Source organism: Myotis nattereri, assembly GCF_964212035.1.
Source record: "Myotis nattereri genome assembly, chromosome: 12".
NCBI lineage: Eukaryota > Metazoa > Chordata > Mammalia > Chiroptera > Vespertilionidae > Myotis > Myotis nattereri.
Genome location: NC_138087.1, coordinates 68,286,246 through 68,310,636, shown reverse-complemented (window position 1 = coordinate 68,310,636; position 24,391 = coordinate 68,286,246). Strand labels below are relative to the sequence as shown.

Genomic DNA, 24,391 nt, shown 5'->3' with positions numbered 1-24,391 from the left:
CTTCCTCTTCCCTTCTCTTCCCCAGTTCCCCTTCTCCTTCCCCTTTTTTTCTCCTTCTCCTCCCCCTCCTTCTCCTTCTTCCTTTTCTTCTTTTCTTCTTCATCATCATCATTTTTATCATGAATGAATACTGGACTTTGTCAAACGCTATCTTTTGTATAAACTGAGATGATTATCATATGATTTTTCTTTTTCAGTCTGTGTGAATTGCATTAATTTTCAAATATTACACCAATCTTACATTCATGGGGTAAACCCCAGTACTGTCTTTTTTGTATGTAGTTGTAGTTAGCTTACATTTTTTTAGAATATTTGGGTTTGTGTTCATGAGAGATATTGATCTGTAGTTTTCTTTTGATATCTTTGTCTGGTTTTGGTATCAGAGTAATTAATGCTAATCCCATAGAATAAATTAGGAAATATTGTCTCTTTAATTTCTCAGGAAGAGTTTGTGTTTAATTGGTATTATTTCTTTAAGTGTTTCATAGAATTCACTAGTGAAGCTAACCACACTTGGAGTTTTCTTTGTAGAAGGTTGTTAAATACAAATTCAGTTTCTTTAATAGACATAGGGCTAAATAGGTTATCTTTTTTTTTTTTGAGTAAGAATCTGTACATTTCACTTAAGTCATCAAATGTATTGGCTGAACCTCCCTTATTATCCTTTTAATGTCTGTAGAAGCCATAGTTATAATGCCACTCTCATTCTTGATATTGTTTTTGGGGGGTGTGTGTATTCTCCCTTTTAAACTTTTTCCTGATTATTTGGCTGGAAGTTTATAAATTTTATTGAATTTCTTAAGGACCAACTTTTAGTTCCATTGATTTTCTCCCATTTTCTTTTGTATTTATTTTGGCCCTTATCTTTATTATTTCTTATCTTCTGCTTGTTTGGGTTTGTTTTGCTTTTTCTTCTCTAGTTTTTTAATATAGAAGCTTAGGTCATTGACTTGAGATCTTTCCTCTTTTCTAAGAGAAACATTCAGTGCTCTCCGACTTTATCTCTAAGCACTGCTTCAGCTGCATTCCACAAATTTGAAATGTTGTGTTTTCATTTTAATTCAGTTCAAAGTACTTTCTAATTTTTTAGTTCTTCTTTGACCTATGTGTTATTCAGAAGTATGCTGGTTTTTAAATATTTCAGAATTTCCCAGATATATTTCTGTTACTAATTTCTCATTTAATTCCATGTGGTAAGAAAACATATTTTGTTATATATTTTTAACTTTGTTCAGACATTTTATGGACAAGTGTATGCTCTATTGGTAAATGTTCCATGTGCAGTTAAAAATAATGTATACCCTATTGTTGGGTGACTGTTCTATGTCAATTAGGTCAATTTGGTGATAATGTTGTTCAAGTGTTCTATATCCTTACTGGTTTTCTGTCTACTTGTTCTATATGTTATTGAGAGAGGGGTTGCAATCTCCAACTATAATTATGGTTTTGCCTATTTCTCTTTTCAGTACTAACAATTTTTGCTTCATGTATTCAGAAGCTCTTTTACTAAGTGCATAAACATTCAGGATTACTATGTCCTCCTGATTTATTTCTTTACCATTATGAAATAAAATGTAGTGGTTTTGTTTTGTCTCTTTAGTACAGATATCACCAAATTATGGCATTTCCTTCCAAACATTTTCTGTATTTTCCAACATAGTTGAAAATTACGTTCTATGCACCAATTTATATCTTAAAATTTTTGGTATGTTACATGTATACCAGAGTATATATGTGTATAAATATGCATAAAGTTTAAAAAATACAATGAAAAAGCCACGTACACACACACTACTTAAGAAAGAATAGTACCAATGCCTTTGAAGTCATCTGTGCATCACTCTCTTCCTTCCAAAAGTTATCTTCACTTTTGTATTAATCATTCACTTCTTTTTCTTTAGTTTTCCCACTTATGTATTTTTAAATAACATTTACCATTTTAGCCATTATATAAAAGAAATTATATTATATATTCTCTATGAATTATTTGCTCAACATTATGTTTTTGAGATTCATCCATATTAATGTATATAGTTGTAACTCATTCATTTTTGACTAATGCATAAAATTCTGTTCAAAGGATATGGATAGACCACAACTAATACATTCTTCAACTGACAGACAATTGGGTGTTTCAAATTATTATCTTGCTGTAACAAATGATGATTCAATGAAGAATGCGAGTCGTGAGTCCTGGTGCACATGTTCAAAATATCCTGTTTTCTTCACTTAAGTTTGTTTCTGTTTTTAATCACTTTCTTATTCTTTTTAATATCTGTATGTTATCTCAACAAGTGTATGCTCTGTTCTTAAACACCTAGAGTTTGTCCCATTTTTTTGAACTTTATATACAACTTTGGGGGGAAAATACATTTTTTGCACAGAATTCTGGGTTTTTTTTAGGTCATTTCATTAAAAAGGATTCCCAGATGTGGATTTCTTGAATCAAGGCAGAACCGATTTTTATGCAGTGGAAGGGTTAGGGTTCTTATTGCTGAAATACACAAAGTCATCCCCTTCCAGGTAATTGTTAACCCTTTGGGATCATAGATCCTTTGGAGACTATGATTAAGGGTATGGACCTGTTCAGAAACACACACACACACACACACACACACACACACACACACACACACACACTGTATTCACAAACCAAACAGCATACAATCTCAACAGTTTCTCAGACTCTCTGAAGCGCATATGCTTACATCTCTATTAAATTAAAAATATTGTCTTGCCCTGCCAGTGTGGTTCAGTGGATTGAGCATTGTCCTATGCACTAAGAGGTCCTTCGTTCAATTCCCAGTCAGGGCAAATGCCCAGGTTGCCAGTTCAATCCCCAGTAAGGGGCGTACAGGAAGCAGCCGATTGACGTTTCTCTCTCATTGATGTTTCTCCCTCTCCCTTCTTCTCTCTCTAAAGTCAATCAAAACATATTTAAAATTATATTGTCTTACCCACTGAATACGATTTTCTTATAATACTTCACCAAATAATTCCACATACCAACTCTTATATCTGTCAAGTACCTTTTGTTTTATACCATCATTTACTGAGCACCCACATGTGCCAGCGCTATGCCAGATACTAGAGACAGGAGAATAATTAATTGCCCCTGGCTTCAAGGAATAGAGTCTATTGGAGAAGACATAAAATAACAAGTATTTACAGTAAAATATGTACAATAAGAGAGGTATTCATTAAACAAAGTGGAGATACTAATTATGGATTGACCAACTTTCTTTTACCAAGGGTTTGCAAAGAATGAAGTATTCTCTAGGACAGTGATGGTGAACCTATGACACGTGTGTCAGAGGTGACATGAGAACTCATTTTTTTGGTTGATTTTTCTTTGTTAAATGGCATTTAAATATATAAAATAAATATCAAAAATATAAATCTTTGTTTTATTGTGGTTGCAAATATCAAAAAATTTCTATAGTGACACGGCACCAGAGTTAAGTTAGGGTTTTTCAAAATGCTGACATGCTGAGCTCAGAATGTTCATCACTGCTCTAGGACAAGTATGACAAACGCAAAGGCTAACATGAGCCAAATAAATGAGGCATGTGGCCCGCTGGCCGCTTGCTCTAGGATGCTATATATCAGTGGTTCTCAACCTGTGGGTCGCGACCCCTTTGGAGGTCGAATGACCCTTTCACAGGGGTCGCCTAAGACCATCGGAAAACACATATATAATTACACTAGAGGCCCAGTGCACAAAAATGTGCACTCAGAGGGGTCCCTCAGCCCAGCCTGTGCCCTCTCGCAGTCTGGGACCCCTCAGGGGATGACCACCTTCTGGCTTAGGCCCACTCCCCAGGGGATTGGGCCCAAGTTGGCAGTCAGACATCCCTCCGGCAGCCTGGCAGCCCTTGGGGGATGTCCACTTGCCAGGGGGAGCAGGCCTAAGCTGCAGTCGGACATCCTTAGCGCTGCTGAGGAGGCGGGAGAGGCTCCCACTACCACTGCTGTACTGGCAGCCATCAGCCGGGCTTGTGGCTGAGCAGGGCTCCCCCTGTGGGAGCTCACTGACCCAGGGGACAGCTCCTGCATTGAGCATCTGCCCCCTGGTGGTCAGTGTGTGTCATAGTGACCAGTCATTCCAGTGGTTCTGCTGTTAGGGTCAATTTGCATATTACCCTTTTATTATATAGGATATTGTTTTGTGATTAATCACTGTGCTTTAATTATGTTCAATTTGTAACAATGAAAATACATATACTGCATATCAGATATTTACATTACAATTCATAACAGTAGCAAAATTACAGTTATGAAGTAGCAACAAAAATAAGTTTATGGTTGGGGGTCAACACAACATGAGGAACTGTATTAAAGGGTCGCGGTATTAGGAAGGTTGAGAACCACTGCTATAGATAGAAGAAACAGCACCAGCAAAGACAGAGACATTATATAACCTAGCATATATAGGAAATTATACATGAATTTTAACATGGTTGGGTTAGAATGGTAGTGAACATTCCTTATTTGGGATAGAGACTAAGAAAAACAACACTGATGTATAAGACTTTAGCAATTGATCTAACAACACAAAGGAAACCACAAAAGAAGATTTCCTCCCAAATACTTCCTTTATTACTCAAACCTACTCTTGCTACATACAAAGGGAAGACTTTGCCCATTTTTTTCTGCAGCTATCTGAAGTTTGGTGTTCAACATACAAGGTTTAAAACCTACCTATTAATATATACTGGCAACACATTTTAAATTTAACATTGTTTGAGGCTTTCATTTGGTTAGCAGAAGTATTAGGAAGCCTGTACAATAAGTATGACAATAATTTCTTCATAAATTTATCTTGAAAAACAAACATAGGTAAAATTATAACTTTTAAACATTCACTGAGAATGCTGCTTTTTAGCTTGTCAATTAACACTCCTAATACTATCTCATGAAAAATATTTTGTTTTGAATTTAGCTTAAATTATTTGTGATTAAGCATAACTGTTACTCTGAAGTTACTGATTTAATTATAGTGAGTCATGTGTAATTTTATATCCCTATGGAAAATGAATACAACCAATTTTGACAATGCAATCTAGTAAATATCTTTATCTGATGGACTTTCATCAAAAGTATGACTACAATACCATAAAAGTATGTTTTTCCTCTTGTAGTAAATTTATAGATTTACTTTCTCTTGAAATTTTAAGTTGCTTAGATTTCTGCCATGCTTATTCTGTTTTCTTTTTATATATATATATATATATATATATATATATATATATATACATATTTTATTGATTTTTTACAGAGAGGAAGGGAGAGAGATAGAGAGTTAGAAACATCGATGAGAGAGAAACATCGATCAGCTGCCTCCTGCACATCTCCCACTGGGGATGTGCCCGCAACCCAGGTACATGCCCCTGACCGGAATCGAACCTGGGACCCTTCAGTCCGCAGGCCGACGCTCTATCCACCGAGCCAAACCGGTTTCGGCTTATTCTGTTTTCTTAAAACAACACCCAATTCATGTACATCATATATCTACATGTATAGAACCCTATGTATAAATTATAAAATGGGATTATAAATAAAACTCATTTTCCTGTGTGACTAGAAAAGAAAAACAGGGTTATAAAGTTTAAATATCAACAAGTGATGTTGAATAAACCAGTTGAAGTTTATAAACCTGTCAGCACAAAGAAAGGCCTTAGTTTTTCTTCTTTTTCAAATACCCCCTTGGGTCTCCAAATGGCATCCAAGTAAACATCTCTAAACTATATAAAAATAGAGGATCTCCAAGGGTATTTTAAAATAATAAAAAGATGTACTCTCATTATCAGTTATCTAATAAACACACAGAACATGGTTGTAGCCCTTCAAATTTATCCTAAAAGGAATCCAAAAGGAGCAAGTTTTTTTCCTCTAACATTTCCATGGAAATCCCAATGGATCTGAGGGGACAAGCAAAAGCACAAGCCCTAGCCCATTTGGCTCAGTGGATAGGGAGTTGGCCTGCGGACTGGAGAGTCCTAGGGTTCGATTCCAGCGAATGGCACATGCCAGGATGAGGCTCAATCCCCAGTAGGGGGCGTGAAGGAGGCAGCCAATCAATGATTCTGTCTCATCCTTGATGTTTCTATCTCTCTCTCCCTCTCCCTCTCCCTTCCTCTCTGAAATATATATAATTTTTAAAAAGCACGAACAAGAATATACATTAACATATGGGTTTTCCCCCTCAGAGTGTGTTGTTTTGATTTGTTCTAAGAAGGGGAATTTTCTTCAATGTGGCACTTTTTTCCCAAGTGGAAAACATTCTTTTAAAAAATATATACTTTTCTTGATTTCAGAGAGAAAGGGAGAGGGAGAGAGAGATAGAAACATCAAGGATGAGAGAGAATCCTTGATCTGCTGCCTCCTGTATGTCCCACACTGGGAATTGAGCCCCAACCCGGGCATGTGCCCTGACCGAGTATCGAACTGTGACCTCCTAGTTCATAGGTCAAAGCTCAACCACTGAGCAACACTTGCCAGATGGAAGCATTCTTTAAAAGAAATTCTTAAAACAAAAAGCATAGTTAACAAGTGAATGGTCTAAGATTTTCATGATATGGTTTGAAAATAAATGATCTGTGACATATATCAAAGGACTTCCAACCACTGACCACATAAAAAAGTAAAACAATAAGTCTACAACAGGTACAAATTATATACATTTATTTTTTAATAATTTTAAATAACACTCTTGTATAAATTCTTTTATATATTCAAATCATACACAAATTTAGAAATGCATCATGAAGCCTAGTACAACATACGTATGAGAACACATTTTTAAAATTTGTGTTAGAATTTTAGTGACATAAATACAAGTTTAATGTTTCAGAAACATTCTCTAATTGCTTGGGCTGAAATTTAATGTATTACAGAGTGCTTGTGCCTAGCATTAAAATTTAACTTTAAATCGTTTAGTTTTTGCATTAACTTAAATCTGGAGCCCTGGGCTCACATTCCAGGGCTGCTGTCGCAGTTACTGCGCGTAGGACAGATTCCCAACTGCTTTTGAAAAAGCATCATTCAGCCACTGACATTTTAATGATCCATAACCCGTAGTCCATTTGATATTTGACTTCTTCAGATGAATCAGCATGTTCTTCCTGCTTTTCCCCTTGGCATAGTCACGGCTCAGGGTTAAAGAGAAAACTTGCATTAATCTTCCATTATTACTCCCCTGCACACACCAAACTCATTTTAGCTCCCAAACTCCTTACTATCAAGATCATAACAGACCCAAGCTTCTTCATGGATGAAGCCAGAAATGCTTTCCTTACTCTAATAGGTTACATTGGGTTGCTTTTTACTTCTCTAAACTTTTATCAGAGAGCTTTCCTTGAGATGTGTAAATTCAACTCCTATCCATATACTTCAAAATGTATGAACCAGGGAATGTTCCCCACATGTCCTACAAAAAAGTATAGGACCAATGTAAATAATCTAATAACCCAATCCCAATTGAGGCTGTCAGGAGGAAGTACTGTTGTCAGGAGGAAGTAACTTTCTGCCTCCAAAATAACCAACTCATCTGACCAAAATGAAACCGGGGTCAGTGAGTGTTGCTTTAATGGTCAATTTTCTTGGGAATATTGGGCTAGAAAGTAGTCATATAATTTGATGCTTCTATAAATCCTCTTCCCCCCCCCCAAATCTTCCATTCCATGTCTACTCTTTTATCCTCTCTTAAAATTCAGGTGTCCCTAAGAGTAACACATTAAGTCCATAGGACCTTAGTATAAATGAGGTTAAGTTTTTATTATCATTTTTCTCTATAACTGGAGAAATTCTTAATAAAAGACCTCTGGGAGCTAGAGGATAGAGGTGAGGGAGGGGAGGGAATAAGAAGACAAACATACTTAACAACACTTAGAGCATCTGTCAGAAACGTTTAAGTGCTTGTTAAAATGAATTAATGAAGATAAAAGTATTACTCAATAGCAGTATGTTATTTATCCATTATATTCAGCTAGCCTTATTTGAAAATAAACACATTTCTAATCTCTAGACAAAAACTCTTCCAGTACTAGTCTTTCTAAAGGACTGATGGGATCCTCGTGCTGAATGCCATAGTTCATAGGATGGATCATGCCTTTAGAGAAATGAATATTGTGTAATGCATTCCATGCTAGTTTTCTAGTCTGATTTTGGTGGTAGATCACTTCATGATTGACTTAAATTTTAAAGCAAAATTATTTCCACCAGAAAAAAGAGGGGACATGAAATATTACTTAAAAATGTTTAAGTCCTTCATTTTATTCCATTGGGAAACATTAAAAACATGATCTAGGACTGTTCATAAGTTTAAAGGTAAACATTTTTTGTAATTTGTTTTTGCAATTCCTTCTAAGGTCTGTTTCAAGGAATCTCTACATGGCCAGAATCTGGACTGTTTGGCTTTGGTTCATGCCCCAATAAAAACTCCTTTCTCTGTTGGGTTAACTTCTGTTTATCAAATGTTTATTTCTTGCCATCATTAATCCCTGGCTTTGAGGGGTGGTAATCCGGGGAAAGGCAGGTAGGTATGCCACTTTGCAAAATTCCTTCAAATGTGCAGTGCACAGTCTATACACACATTGTGTGGCAACTGCTTGGGAATGCAGGTTTTCGCTCCCCGTTTGGAAGGATTAATTCACTTTAATGAAGCACAAACAGATATTTTTATTTCTTATCACCAATACTAGCTTCAGATAGTAATCTTCCTGTGTTCTTTCCACAAAGTCCTTCATAGGTGTATGCCCTGGATGGCACCTTGTACTTAAAAAATTAGAAACATTCACAGATGGGACTCCTCTTTCCAGCCTTCTCGTGTCTGTGGTTAGGCAATTTCTGCATCAGCATGTAGTTGAAAGAATATGTGCTTCAAATTTAGGAGTCCTAATTCCAAGTATAATAGTGTGTAGTCTCAAACAAGACATTTAACCTCATCTGTAAAATGGGGACAGCAATTACTTCCTCAGGGGGCTATTGTGAACAACAAAAGAAACACATATGCAAAGATGCTTTGCAAATGGGAAAGGGCTATAGAAATAACTTATTTTAATGTAATGTAACATAACAATCTCTACTCTCATGAGCAATGGCCAAATAAATATCCAGAGCACCTCAAGTTACCAGAAGTAGATTATCTGCCTTTACGTCCTCCAACGCATCATCTCCAAACCCTGAGAACTACTCAGTGGTGTCCTACAGAGGGATGGCCAAATTCCAGGTTTTCCTCTGGGGAAGTTGGCAAAGTTGTCAATTTAGATTTCCTAAGTCTAATAAGTCTTTATTCTTTTTTAACCACTTGGACAATTTTCTGTTCTGCTTAATAAATATCTACAATTATCTCCTGCCTGCTTTTTCTGACTTTAATCCACAATCTGCCTACATAACAGATGAGAGCAACAGTGATGGCCTCTGGAAAAAACTGCCCCTAAAAACAAGGACTAACCATATCTACTCAACTACAGTACTACCCTCACCTAGACAGGAAGATAGGCGAACTGTAGCCCTGCAGAGAGATGGTACATTCCTCATGGTATATGAGTGATAGGCTATGTTCAAATGTAGGAGATTTTTTTTTGAGCTGGGGAAGATAAATATAAATATTTCACAGGCATGAAAATGGGACGCCAAGTAATATGATGGCTTTCCTTTTGGAACTTACATATTTATAATTCCTTTGGAAAACTATATTTTACATTAAAAAGCATTTTAATGAGGCTATGTTCCACATTAATCTATATAAAATATAGAGTGGCTAATGTCTAATTAGGTGAGTAGCTTGGAGAGTACAGCCTGTGTTCCAGCTAACAATCACTGACTTCAAAATCTATTGCTTGAATCTGTAAGTTAAAGAACACATAATTCTATGTTTAGAATGAGAAAGGGAAAGAAAGATTAGAAACATTCAACCTTTTAAAAATTTCAACGATGTCCAAAGAGGGAATAAGAATGACTGATGCTCACCAGAGTCCCAGCTCTAGCAATATTGCCATCTATTTTACATTATTTTAACCAATCCCCATATTTTCTTTTTACAACGCCATTAACTGCTGTACAAATACATTCTAGATGATAAAATATGACATGATTTTTTTACAAATAGATACAAATACAATGTTGACCAGATATGCTACATTAAATATATACACCTTATTTCTCTAGAGGCAGGAATATTCCTTATTTTTAGATAATTCATCATTTACACTGAGACCCTAAGGAGGACTATCAGCTTCCTGCTTCCAGATATTGCCTTCCTCTCTGTACCATTAGAAGCTTATCTTGTGCCTTAATCCTATCATTGAGCAAGAATTCTGGAAGGAAAAATGAAACCCTTCTAAAGACCTTGTTGGGACTTTTCTGCTCCTATTTTAGAAACAATCAAGATTGTTTATTGTGATACAGCCCAGACATTAGCTTTTCCTCAATGATGTCTTTCAGTACAGTAAATGAATATTGTCCCTGAACCTCCTTTTAAAAAAAAGTGTTTCAGGAATGGAGATGAAGTCTTCCAGTAGTCCTCTCCCCCTCCACATCCATCATCCTGTTTCCGCTGGTTGAGTGAACACTCCCGAAGAGTCTATCTGGAGGTCAATGCAATTAGGGCTGCACTATGGGGTTCAGCCTTTCTATACTCCCATGTGGTTTGTACAAAAATATACTTTACTTCAAGTCCTTATTGACAGTGACTGCTTTAAATCTTCATGGTAAACTAAAAGTAATAGGCTAAGTGCATTATGAATTTGTACCTGAAGACTTCGATGCACTATATGCCTTTGCTTTCTCAGCAAACTCTACCCAGGCTTTGTCATGCCCAGGGGCTGATGCTGTCTTAGTGAGCACTGTGGTCTAACAATTCAGGAGAACAGGTCTAGCTCCTTAGGCTTTGTAATTATGCATGGACGTTGTCAGAGTCAGTTGCCCATTGGGAGCCACTTCATTGCCATCATCTTCCAACAATCCTGACACGTCTGCATTGGGAATGCTGTCATGGTAGCTGCTGAAACTGATATTGTCTTCTTTCAGCTCGATGGTCCAAAAGGGGGCATTGAGTTTCCGGTTTTGGTACTCCCGGTACATATATACAGCCCCCACAAATCCCATCAGCAGCACCACCACAATGATGATGACAGTCAAAATGATGATGTTAAATTGGGTCCATGAAACATCAGCTAAAGCTGACGTGCTGTTTTCAGCAGAGCTTACTGAAAAGATAGTTTGCAAGGTGGTGGGGGTAAATGTACTATTTATAACAGGGGTGGGCACTGATGTGGTCAAAGAGGCATTGGAAACCAAAATGGTAGAACCTTCAGGTGTTGGAACAATAACTTCTGAAAATAAAAACAGAGAATGAAATGTAAAAGACAAAATTATCTAGTTTTAAGAAACAATAAAAGAAATACATGGGAGTGGAAGTTGATATGGCATGTTGACATGATAGTCTTCTTTAAGGTCATGCAAGTTAAAAATAACTTTTAGAGAAATATAGTGAAAAGAATCAAGATTTAGAAAGCTTTATTATTATATGCATGGCTAATATTTAAAATGTATAATATCTATAGTAAAATATTTGGGGAAATTCTAATGTTGGAATTTTCCATCTTTCTTTACTCTTGGATAGATTCATACAAATTCCTACAAAGACAGTAAATATGTCACTACTGAGTTCTAAATTACTTGGTTAAAAGTGACAGGGATATATGACAATCATTTGAACTACAATAAGTTCAGCATGTCTGACGGCATTTCATAAGGGCAAACTTCTGTTCAAAGGAGACAAAAACGAAATGGGGGGGGGGGGACTGTATTTCTAGTTACTTCTGAATAACACAATTTAAATACCCAAAGTTAATGTCAGTCAAGAGAAAAAAGAAACTTCCTTTAATTTCATGTGTAGTAATTCTTTCTTGTGTAGATTTTAGCTATTTTATAATTAACATACTACACTTTGTACTTCTAATGCAGCATAGCTCAGTGGAAATACCAAAGGCTCTAGAATTAAGTAGAAGTTTGTGGTTATAGGTAAGTCAGTTAATCTTTTTAAAACTGAGATTCCTTATCTATAAATGGGAATAATAATATCTACTTGGCAAAGTTAATGGGAAAGATTAAATGAGATAACATATTATATAACATTGTTATTTTTTAATGTTTACAGTGCTTGGCACATAGTAATCACTCAACAAAATAATTACTTTTATCTTTATAATTCATCACCATAATCATCCACATCAATTTATCCTAAAAAGAGGCATGTTTTACATTATTTAATAACTAATAATCACCACAGTCCTGACAGCTAACTGTAGACAAGGTATGCCTCCAAGTGGGAAAGAGAAATGAGTGACAGGACCTCCAGGCTAGTGCTGAGGTTCAATCTGAGTTTCATAGCCTGGATCACAAGAGAATAAGGATATCAAGAAAATGGCAGAAGGGCAACCCTTGCCACAGGCTAAGTGTCCATCAGCCCAATATTCAACATCTGTCAGAATATCAAAGGGTAGTTTGTAGAAGAACGTGGCCTAATCTCTCTGTGACCTAGTAAAGCCTAAATATACTTAACTCATCCTGAATTTCTAATCATTAATTTGTATTAAAACCTTCCTGAACCTCCCTATAAGAAACATTTTGCCATTTGAGTAACCTTTTCTTTTAAAAATCAAAAGGAATATTATTACTATTTCCTCCATTACACATGGGAAAACTTAGGCCCAAAGTTAGGATAGATGCTAAAACAAACTCATTTTTCTCAGCTGGAACTTCTAACTAGATTAGAGGTCCCTATTTAAAAAGACCTTTGTTGATCACTGGAGGTGATGAGAATACAGGAAGTAAAGGATAAAAAAAAAATGATAGGACTTTTAAATTATTAACATAAAAATAAAAGTAGATGAATAGAAAATGTGAAAACATTGCAAATGACTTGGTCTTGGTCCTCAAATTTCTGGAGTTGATTTTGGAGTATCAGGAGAGCAGCAGGAATGGAAGGAATTCTCTTTAGGCAAATATCTATCAAAATCTATTTCCAGAAAACTCCTCTTGTGGGATTAGAAGGTTTTATAAAGCAAAAGGTAGCTGTCCTGAAATTTTCAATGCTAGGCTTAGATATTAAATTTACAACCTTAGGTGAAGTTTACCTTTCTTGATGCAATTTTCTTCCAGGTCTCGAACATAACCTTCTAGGCAGTTCTCACACAAAAACCCAGTGGTGTTATGGAGGCAGTTGATGCACTCTCCACTCTCGGGCTTGCAAATCTTTGGAGTTTTAATTGGGTCCACGTGGCCATGACATTGGCACTTCATACAGATGCTGTCATAATTGTAATAGCCATTTTCACATTTATTGCAGTTCTGGCCTGTGTAACCCTCTTTACACTGGACACATTTAGGTTCCAATTCACCCAATTCTAAAACAGAGAGAACACCAAAATAATTTAGTCCAGTCTCAAGCTCCAATTGAAAATGCAAAACAATTACTAGTTCTCAAAACGGGTTATAAGCTTTCCCTACTACCTCCTCTCAAACTTAAGAGACACATGGAATCAAACTAAAAATCTACACATTTATTAATTGTCCAATTTATTGTGAGAATGATGGGGCCACAGAAAACCTATTCAGTAGAGAACAAAAGAAATATGCTTACATAAGAAATCTAAATAATTACAGTGAATAGGCACTCAATTTTTTATCCTTTCCTCTTTAGTCATGACAGATTAAATAAAATATGCTTTTAACAAAAATTTCCTCATTCCTCTCTCAAGTCTCATTTCACATATGTATTTGGATTTAACTGCAAAATCCTTGAAAGGAAATTTTTGCTGTTTTTATAACTCCCTTTCACCTGCAGCACCCAGCACTTTATGAACACATTTTATACCTATTGATAACTGATTCACCCTTTTGCTTCTAAAAATAAAGATTTAGAGAAAGGTCTTACTTATGATACAACTGCCTGTAGATGTCACTGCTGAACAAGGGCAGCGAAAACATTCTTTAGTGGCATTGGGACTCTGGTAAAATCCTTCTTTGCATTCTTCACAGTGGTCCCCTTTGCTATTTCCCCGGCAGTTTAAACAAGCACCTAAAATAAGTAAATTATTTTAAGAAGTTAAAGATTTACTCTGATAGCACAGTAACTTTATATAAATCATACCTGCAACCAAAATATCTTAAGAGATAACAAGAAAAAGTTATCCAATAGAGATTGGACAGAGTTCAATTTCTACCCCGTCTTACTTCTACATTGGCCAGGTCTGCAAGTTTGCTGCCTTCTACCAGATTGCAAACTCTAGGGAAAGGTGATGAGAGTTGCAATAAGCCCTTGTTGATTGATTGCCTACATCAGGGGTCCTCAAACTTTTTAAACAGGAGGCCAGTTCACTGTCCCTCAGACTGTTGGAGGGCAGGACTATAGTTTTAAAAAAAACTATGAACAAATTCCTATGCACACTGCACATATCTTATTTTGAAGTAAAAAAACAAAACGGGAACAAATACAATATTTGTATTTGCATGTGGCCCGTGGGCCGTAGTTTGAGGACCCCTGGCCTACATACTGAAAGTAGGCTAGCTATTTATAAAGAAAAAATAAAAACAATCTAAAAATCATTGAAAGAAAATAGATAAAACTATACTATTTGAATCACTGGGATACTGAATTAAATAAGTGAACTAAACCTATATGTTATAAAGATGAATAAATCTTAAAAATAATGTCGGTTGAAAAAGCAAATTGCAGAATGATATATATGGAAGGAGAGTACTTACTTTTTTTTGTTTAAGTGTTATTATTGCTTTCAGAGAGAGGAAGGGAGAGGGAAAGAGAGACAGAAACATCAATGATAAGAATCATCGATCAGCTGCCTCCTGCATGCCCCCCACCGGGGATGTAGCCCAAAACCAGGGCATGTGCCCTGACCAGGAATTGAACCGTGACCTCCTGGTTCATGGGTCGATGCTCAACCACTGACTGAGCCATGCCAGCTGGGCTGAACTTCTTCAACTTTGATTATTTTTATTGTTATTCTCATTAGGAGAGATGGTTCCTTTCTCACTAAACTCAGAGACAAAATTTTGAAAACATACATTGCCACATGCAAAAAGACTTTTCCTCAATTATTTCACCATTTCATAGTTTATATATAAACCTGTCAAAAATATAGCAAGTACTGATCATGTCTACAGGCAGAAGGCAAACTTTAACCTGTCAAACAGAAAGAAGGTCAAGCTCATATGAACAAGAAAGAGAGTACCAAGAGATAAGGTCAAAGAGAAAGGCGGGGCCCCCTGTTAAGTCACGGAGCACCAGGTCAGAGAGGGGGCCAAGGGCTGAGTGGGTTCTTGGGGCTCCCAGAGGCCTCCTCTAGCATCTACGTCCATACACCCCGAAAGCTCCCGATCTTGTCTGATCTCGGAAGCTAAGCAGGTTCGGGCGTGGACTTGGATGGGAGACCGCCTGGGAATCCCGGGTGCTGTATGCTTTGTGTGTGTGTGTGTGTGTGTGTGTGTGTGTGTGCGCGCCCCAATCCTCCCTTTGTCGGTGTGGGGGGGAGGGAGCGGGGGGGGGGGGGGGAGACCTCTCCCAGGGGCTACTCTGGGAACTAACCCCACCCCAAATCAGGGAATGGTATCTCCCACCTTACAGACAGCACCCCTGGATTGGAGGGGGTGCGTCTGTTACATGTTTGAATTTTATTCCAAGAGGCCTTAAGCATGGGAGTGATATTATCTGGTTGTTAGGTGGAGACTGGACTGTGGTAGGGTGAGGGTTAGGGGATGAGAGAACAAAAGAGGAGGCAGAGATCAGATGAGTGTCAAAGTAGTTCAGAGAGAGGACAGTGGCTTAGACAAGGATGACAGCAGTGATCATGAACAGTGGTCAGACTCTGGGTGTTATGTTGAATGTCAAGCAAAGAGAACTTGCTGATGGATTGGATATTTGCAATAGGAAAAGAAAGAAATAAAATATAACTCCTAGGCTTTGGGACTCAGCAACTGGGTGAATGGTGCCAGTCACCAAAATGAAGAACACTAAGAGTAAAGCAGATTGACTTATAGGGTAAAATAGAGATTTTTTTGGATGTGTTAGGATTATGATGCCAATTAAAGCCTTCAAGTAGAAATGTCAAAAGTATTGTTAGATCTTTGAGTGTGAAGATCAAGAAAGAAATGTAAATCTGGTCATCAGCACATGTGTAGATGACATTTAAATTAAACCCAGGGGGCTGAATGAGATCATTTAGAGAGCATATAAATGGAAAAGATAAGAATGCCAAGGGCTGAGCTCTGAGGCACTCCAGTGCTTACAGCGGAACAGAGAAAGATGTAGCAGAGCCAACTGCGATGGGGAAAAAGAGCCCGAAAAGTGTGATATCCTAAAGTGAAGAAAGTCATTGAGGAGTGAAGGAGTGTTCAACTCAGTCAAGCTGCCATGGAACACTATGAATACATGAAGGAGCTGAATTCTTAAAAAGTACATAATATGAACAGAAAGTTCTAATTTAAAAAATAGTCCCCCCACCTCCATTTTAAGGAAAACATGTGCTCAATAAAGAAAATCTAGAAAAATATAGAATAGAAAGACAAAATAATTACCCAAAGAACTGTGTCAGTAAGATTTTGAAAGGTTACTTGACATCTCCGTAGAGGTTTGGATTTTGCTTTTTAAATAATCTAAACGTATCCCACATGTCATTTTTATACCCTGCTTCTTTCACTCTCATGTTGTTATATATCATTCTTTAAAACATTTTAATGACAACATAATAACAGTTTCCATTTATTGATTGCTTATAATGAGCCAGGCACTGCATTAAGAGTTTTATAAGTATACTAGAGGCCTGATGCACGGAATTCATGCAAGTGACTCAGCTCTCGCAGCCCCGGCTGCCTTGGCCGGCCCTTGTAGCCCCGGCTTCGTCCAGAAGGTCGTCTGGACAGTTGTTTGCTGTTTGGTCTAATTAGCATATTAGCTCTTTATTATATAGGATTGCATTGAATCTTCACAACCCATGAAGCAGTTACTGTCATTATCCCAAATTTCTAGATTTAAAAAAAAAAAAAAACAGGCTAAGAAACTTGCACAGGTAGATTTCACTTTCTGTGCTCTTAACCATGTATTGCCTAGATAACATAATTTGCTTCATTCCCTGTTAGAAATAGGATGGTCTAATTTTTTAGCATTATAACTACCACTTTGATGAACATCTTTGAACATAAAGTTTTTTATGAATTTAGAATTATTTTCTTAGAATAGATTCCTAGAAACAGAACTACTGAATCAAGAAAGAATTTTAAGACTTTTTTGATACACATTGTCAAACTGCTTTCCAAATTTCCCCCCAATATATCTTATCACAAAAAGGTTACTTTAAAGTCTACTTCAATATAAAATACAAGGTATAGAGAAAGATTAGAGTGAGGAAAAATAAAGACTATGAAAACATCATAAGTGGCCACCAGAGGGCAACCATAACACAGCACTCCGGGGGAAAAAAAATCTCATTTTAGACGAAAGACTAATTTTATATTAAGCTTACAGTTTTAAATCAAGTATTGGCGATGCTTCACATTAGATTCCATTTGTATTATATTTCAAAACAGAGAAATCATTTATTTCTATTATTACTAACTGCTTTTAGAAATCATAACCATGAAAAGGATTTCTTTTGCCTTAAATTATCTCCAGAGCAAGGACAGGTTGGAATTTACTTAACATTAAAGACAGCTAGCTTATTGCTGCAAGGAAAATAATTAGTTACAACCAGCAATGTGGACTGTTTCCTGGTCCCGCAAAAGATCTAGGGAGCAATTTAAATCAACTCAAGCCAAAACCGGTTTGGCTCAGTGGATAGAGCGTCGGCCTGTGGACTGAAGGGTCCCAGGTTCGATTCCGGTCAAGGGCATATACCTGGGTTGCGGGCACATCCCCAGTGGGAGATGTGCAGGAGGCAGCTGATCAATGTTTCTCTCTCATCGATGTTTCTAACTATCTCTCTCCCTTCCTCTCTGTAAAAAAAAAAACCAATAAAATACATTAAAAAAAATAAATAAAAAATAAAAATAAATCAACTCAATATGATAAAGCATTTCTGCCATTACCCAGGATTGGAACTCATGTATTATATGTATTTCCATTTACTTGTTCATTTATTTTTTAAAAATGTTAGTACTTACTATGTGCCAAGTTACATGCTAAAGATAGTGTACAATGGTGAACAAAACTGATGTGGAACTTACAATGTAGTGACTAAGCCTTATGTGACTCATAATCACAAATAAATATATAATTATGAACTGTGATAAGTGCTATCAAAAAATACAAGTGTGTATAAATGGGAATTGTCATTTATCCTGGAGCATCAGGAAGTGCTTTCTAATGCAGTAACCTTTAACCAAAGGCCTGAAGGCAGGATATGATTTATTAAGGTAAAGGGTCCAGGTTGGGGATAGAGGTGTATTAGAAAGGCCATTCTAAGCATCCTGAATTTTTGTTGGGGAAAAGAAGATTTCAAAATTAAAGACCAGAAATATTCATTGTCTTTAGTTTTTTAATACTTTAAGTTTGCCTAAATGTGGTTTTCTTGTTCTTATACTGCTGAGGAGCCTGGCCAGTGTTGCTCAGTGGTTGAGCATCGACCCATGAACTATGAGGTCATAGTTCGATTCCCAATCCAATAGAAATTGAGATGGGTTGAGGATGATTCACAATCTCAGTATGAGTCAGTTCACCAATGGTTCATCACAATTCTTGGTTGTGGCCCTCTAAGACTTTTAATTGAGAACCTAAGAGGCCTGAGTCTTCTCTACCCTAAAAGACTGCAACAGATACAGCACTTCCCATCAGGTCCTACTCGCACCTTCAAAATCTGGCAATGTCTTGAGAGAGAGATGGCTGTATGTTGTAGCCAGTCCTCTTTAAAGAGATTTTTGTCTCCTAAGCACTATAAGACTGAGGTTTCTTTCTACCTTTTCAGCTAGCTTTCCATCTCCTACACAGTCAGCTAAGGTCCTAAGAGAAAAATGGCCTTGTGTTTAGAGCTCCTCTAGTTTCCAATCCATCATACAAGCCCCAAATGATTGCCAAAATCTCTTCTTGTGTCTCTTTCCTCAAAAAGCATTCCTTTGCTTGGGCTAACCTCTGTTCCTTAGCCTTGCCCAGAATCAGCAAATGTCCCCTAGAAAGGAAATGGCTATGATCATCAGCTACGTAGAAAGAGTTCTACACTTTCTGGAATTTTAGTTTGTATCATCCTCTTTGTTTCCACAGCTTTCCAACCAATAAGATTTTTGAAATTTATTTGTATGTTTTTTTTCAAGTTTTTGTTGCAGGAGTTTGGCTTGCTATACATCCCACTTAAAGGAGAAAGACCCTTACAAACTATTTAGAAAGAATCAACCTATAGATGAAGGACCTCAAAATAAAAAGAACAATGGACTGATTTTTAAAAAAGACACGGAAAGAGTGTATACCTGTGAGGGCATCACAACTGGTAGATCGATTATTGCATCGGCAGGGCAAGCAGCCACTCCTACTAAAGCCATAATATCCATCTTGGCATCGATCACATGCAGAGCCGGTGACACCCACTTTACACTGGCATTTCCCAGAACTGCAAATAAAAGCAAAGACAATAAGCAAAGTAAATCAGTTTAAAATTGTGTTGCTAACATCCCATCATATGAGGATCTTAATGTAGAAATTATTTCAACTAGAAGTATTGGCCTTGTGTTTAGGGATCTTCTAAATAGTATGACTTTTGGCTGTACCCCACATGTTTTTCCATAAATATTCTATTAACGCAGTACTAATACTAATAATTTGTGACAACTTAATCCTCTACATTTAGGAAGTTTAAAATAAATGATAAAGGAGCCATGGAGAATATAAGTCCCAGAGCTTAGAAATCGTTGTTCATTAAGCACTGGGGCATAGAACTGATACCACTGCTATATCTCATTCCTAAATCATTCCACAGTTCCACCAGCATCCACTGCCCAATCTGGAGATGAAAAGAAAAACTACCTAGCCTTCACCCAACCCTAGCTTCTGGATGAAGAATATGAAGACCAGGATCTTAATGAAAGTATCAACTAATATCCATTTAGATGCTGGAAACTTGATATAATTTTCTACTTTAGGTACAGGCTATATATTAAAATATTTCTGGTAATTTAACTGGAATTCACAGTTATGTAAAATGACTATATGGTGACATCTATCACTTTCTGGATTAAATCCATATAAAAATTATAGATGATCATACCCAAAGGTCTAAAAATCTAAAGAAAAATAGTTTATTTAGTATCCCAACTCTTCCCATTAATCTATTTACTTTTTCTTAGATGATCATTACATTAATATCACCTCTTTCCAATCAGTGAAACTTAAACCTCTGTTGTCATTTTCAAGTCCTCTCTACCTCACTCAAATCCAATATTTCACTAATTTATGTCAAATTTTCTTTCAAAATATCTCTTGGTATTGTTATTTCCTCTACAAACATTTCTCTTAGAATGTCTTTCCTTCTCCACCTCTCAAAAATTCCCTATCAGGCTCATCTTTTTCTATGCAACTTTTCTCCAAAGAGATCTTTTGGCTTCCTAACTTCACATTCTCTGCACCATAAATTTTAACCTTAACTATGGTCTGTTCTATATTCATATATATATATATATATATATATATATATATATACACACACACACACACATATATCTTACTTCTCTAATTACATTGTTAAAGACCTGAGGCAAAGACTGTATCATGCAGGAGGTTTTTATTATCCTCAAGACATAGCACAAGTCTATGGATAGTATACTATAACTATTTTCATTTCATACATCTTACTTGGTAAGTTTGCTGAGTCCAGGGACTGTACTTAGCCATCTTAATATCCTCAGAGTCTAGTACAGTACCTAGTTTGTTGTAGGCACCTAATATATACTTGACAAATAAATGGACAAGAAATACACAAACTGAATTTTAGAGCTTAAATACTGGAAGGGAAAAAGGTGAAGGGCTACACTAGTTACCTTTCAGAACAGCTAAGATTCTTCCCTTTTTTCCAACAGTATAACCCTTCTTTATGTGATCATTCTGTATCTCAAATTTTTAGGCTGCATCTGAGTAGATTTTGGCACCAGTGATATAGAATGGGAGACAATCCAAGGTAGAACTGCTTCTCAATATAAATTTTTTTAGAAATTCAGCTCCTAATAATGAGTCCCATGGTGTTGTTAGTTTTAGTTCAGGAGCCCAAGCTCAGATTGTTAGAACTTACACATATCATCAGTTAAAGTAATCCCCTACTATTTCTCATATTCCTATTTCTGTAGTAAAAACAGAAGTTCTAAATTTGAGAGTTATTGGAACTTTGGGTTAAACTTTGCAGAATGGAAGTAAAGCAACTTTCAACTCTGTGTATTCTACTTGTAGCATACAAACCAAAGAATTATTGTTTTATGTGAGATAATATATAAATAAATAGAAGCCTGGCTTCCAAAAACAGATCTACATATGGAATGTTTTTTAGGGTTTTCCTCAAACAAAACCAGTCCAGAAGGGAAAGAAAGCCAGGCTTCTATTTATAACAGATCTTAAAGTCTTGTATCCTGAGAAATATCCTATCAACATCTTTCTATCTTAAAGCTGCCTAGTATATTGGATTGGTTATTCAATTTCTTGACTAACAAATAATTTACAGAAAATGTAAAATGGAAACATCTGAAAGCAGGCGTGATTATTATGATGATGATAAAAACAATGAGCCATCGTTCATTGAGGGACTATGTCAATTATATATTCTCTCTAATCCTCAAAATAACTCTACTAGGTGAAGGTCATAATCCTCATCTTACTATTGAGGAAATGCAGACAACTTAAAATTATTGTCCACACGTAGCAATTATTTATACAAAGACAGATTATCCCCCTATACCATGCTACTTATCCTTCCCTAAGTTTTACTCTAAATTTCTACAAGAAATTTGCCTGCCAAGCAACTTGACACCCCTTGAGTATCAAGCTTCATTATGTAGATTCCAAGCACCACAATTCACCATTAATTTAAGTTCTAATCCCAGTGAGCTGTTTCTACCTTACCCAGGATAAACCTCCATCTCTTTTCTCACTGCCAGTAAATTTTAGGACTTCCTAAACAAAAGCTAAGAGGTCTTAATGCTTGAAGAGAAACTGCCTAGCAAAGTCCAAGGTTCTCAGAAGATAAATCCCCAAAATTGTGATGCTTAGTTAAAGCTTAATTAAAATTTGTACTGATCATAGTATAGAAGATGAGCATTGTTTTTAAAATGCTTATAGAAATTGATTATTAACAACCATGTCTCTTAAGTAACTTTGCAAAAAATTTAAAGAGAAAAGAAACACCCCCCACATATATATGTGTGTGTGTGTATATAGATATAGATATAGATACAGTCTCATACAAAACTATCCCAAGTTACTTAAAGATCTAGTAACATAAATGTGTGTTCATCAAAATGAACTTCAGGAATATCTTATGACTCAACAAGAAGCAACCAGTCAACTTAAGTCTTGCTATATTGTCAGAAAATTATAAAGGATATAATGTACCTTTCAGAGAATGGCTAACAACAGTTCACTAGTTCACTAGCCAAATTCCAAAGCTTTTAAAACATTAACCAAAATAGGCTTGCTTCTCATTTCTCTACAGACATTAGATTATTCAGTATATAGAAGAATAGTTATTTTTAATGACAGTGTTTGCCCAATCCAACACCTATAAGAAAAAGGTATAATCTTAGAATACCTAATAATATATTAATAATTAATTAATATTATTGCTAATTCATAATATATTACTATTATAAGGTACAGCCAGTGTTCTCAAAGCAGATGCTACTCTTTTAAATGGATTTTCCTTTTGTAGTTCTGCTCTGGGCACTCGGAAGACTAATTTAAGCAGGCATCTTTCTCCCTGTAGTATATGCTCCTTAGCTGATGATTTTTTTAAAAATCCATGAATGGCTTTAAGAATCTTGATAAAACAGTTAAATAGTCTAGACACTATGCTTCACTTTTCTTGAGTAGATCTCAGAACAACAGGAAAGGAGATGCTTTTTTCTCTCTTTTTAAAAACATATACAGAATGGAGTGGGGAAGTTTAATTGTGAGGCTGCTCTAGTAGGCTTTTCCACCATGCTACTCATGGCCCATGGCCAAGCTCTGCATGTATAAGAATTAAATCACTCAGCAAATATAAAGCTTCCCCTGTGTGACTTCTTTTATAGAATAAAGCCTTTACAACACCCCCTTTCATGGTATCCCTCTGTTAAAAACTGCTGAATGCTTTTTGAAGCAAAGGTCAATGGTATAAATGCTAAGAAGAAAAAAAAGTGGGTCTGTTAACAAACCACTTATGCTTATCCATAGGTTTGAAATGAAAGAACCAAAGACTCACATATTCATACCTAGAGAATAAGAGCAAACTGGAGTTTGAATAGAAGTCAGAAATCTATACTACTGAAATAAACTAACAAAGAATTTAAGATAGAATTGCTCATCTGATGTCACTCTTTATAGATATGAGTTAGCTGCTAGTAAAGTATAACATGGTATAGAGAATGATATCAGAGAAAAAGATTATATAATTAATTATAAAGTAAACACAAGCATTGTGGAACTAAGCTGCACTAAGTATAACTACAAATATACTACACATATCTTACATTATCCCAAATGGAATTCTCAGATTTTCTTATGGTATAAGTGCTTAGAGACTTTATCACAGTGATAGGTATGAGCAACTATTACAAGGTTTGAACACTTAAAAATTACTTCTTAATATGTAAACAAGTAATGTTTTCTGAAGTGAAATTATTAATATTTCAAAAGGAAATTCAATGTGTATCATCTCAAGATAGGGACATATTTATATCATACAAGCATTAACCAAAATGTCTTTTTAAAGATTTTGTTTTGTTTAAGATGCATGGGTGGAGAATCTTCAGAATTTCCATTGTTTTATCATCACACTGGCTAGGGTGGGAAGGGTGGGGCACAGGAAGGGAGGTATCAGGGTCTATGGAAAATTCATAGCCTAAGGAGATAGGGAGAGCAAATTCCAGTTCTGCTAGTAACTAGCTGGGATCAAGTATTTATTCCATCTTGGACTCAGCATTCTCATTTGTAAAATGAAGGCAATTATACCAAACTCTGTATGATTATTGTGAGAATTAAAGACTGCATATTGCATATGTCTGGCACATAATCAGTACTCAAAAATGAAAGGAATATGAGGATAATAACAATGTCCTAGAGCTTGAATTTTTTTCCTGAGAATTGTAAGGAGAATGGGTTAGGTCAGGATCTCTAGTAGGCAAAGATAGACAGACTAAGTTATTTACT

General features: G+C 36.1%; 1 protein-coding gene across 1 annotated transcript in view; it reads right to left on the bottom strand.

Moving 5' to 3' along the window:
* Nucleotides 1-8,354: 8,354 nt before the first annotated feature.
* Nucleotides 8,355-24,391, bottom strand: part of MEGF9 (multiple EGF like domains 9) — an 87,087-nt gene continuing 71,050 nt past the window's right edge. Inside the window, exons 3-6 of the mRNA XM_081103378.1 lie at nt 19,477-19,616; nt 13,943-14,086; nt 13,143-13,412; nt 8,355-11,336 (exon numbers count right to left, since the gene is read on the bottom strand). Coding sequence (XP_080959504.1) covers nt 10,885-11,336; nt 13,143-13,412; nt 13,943-14,086; nt 19,477-19,616 — 1,006 coding nt within the window. The 3' untranslated portion in view covers nt 8,355-10,884. The remainder of the gene's footprint in view (nt 11,337-13,142; nt 13,413-13,942; nt 14,087-19,476; nt 19,617-24,391) is intronic.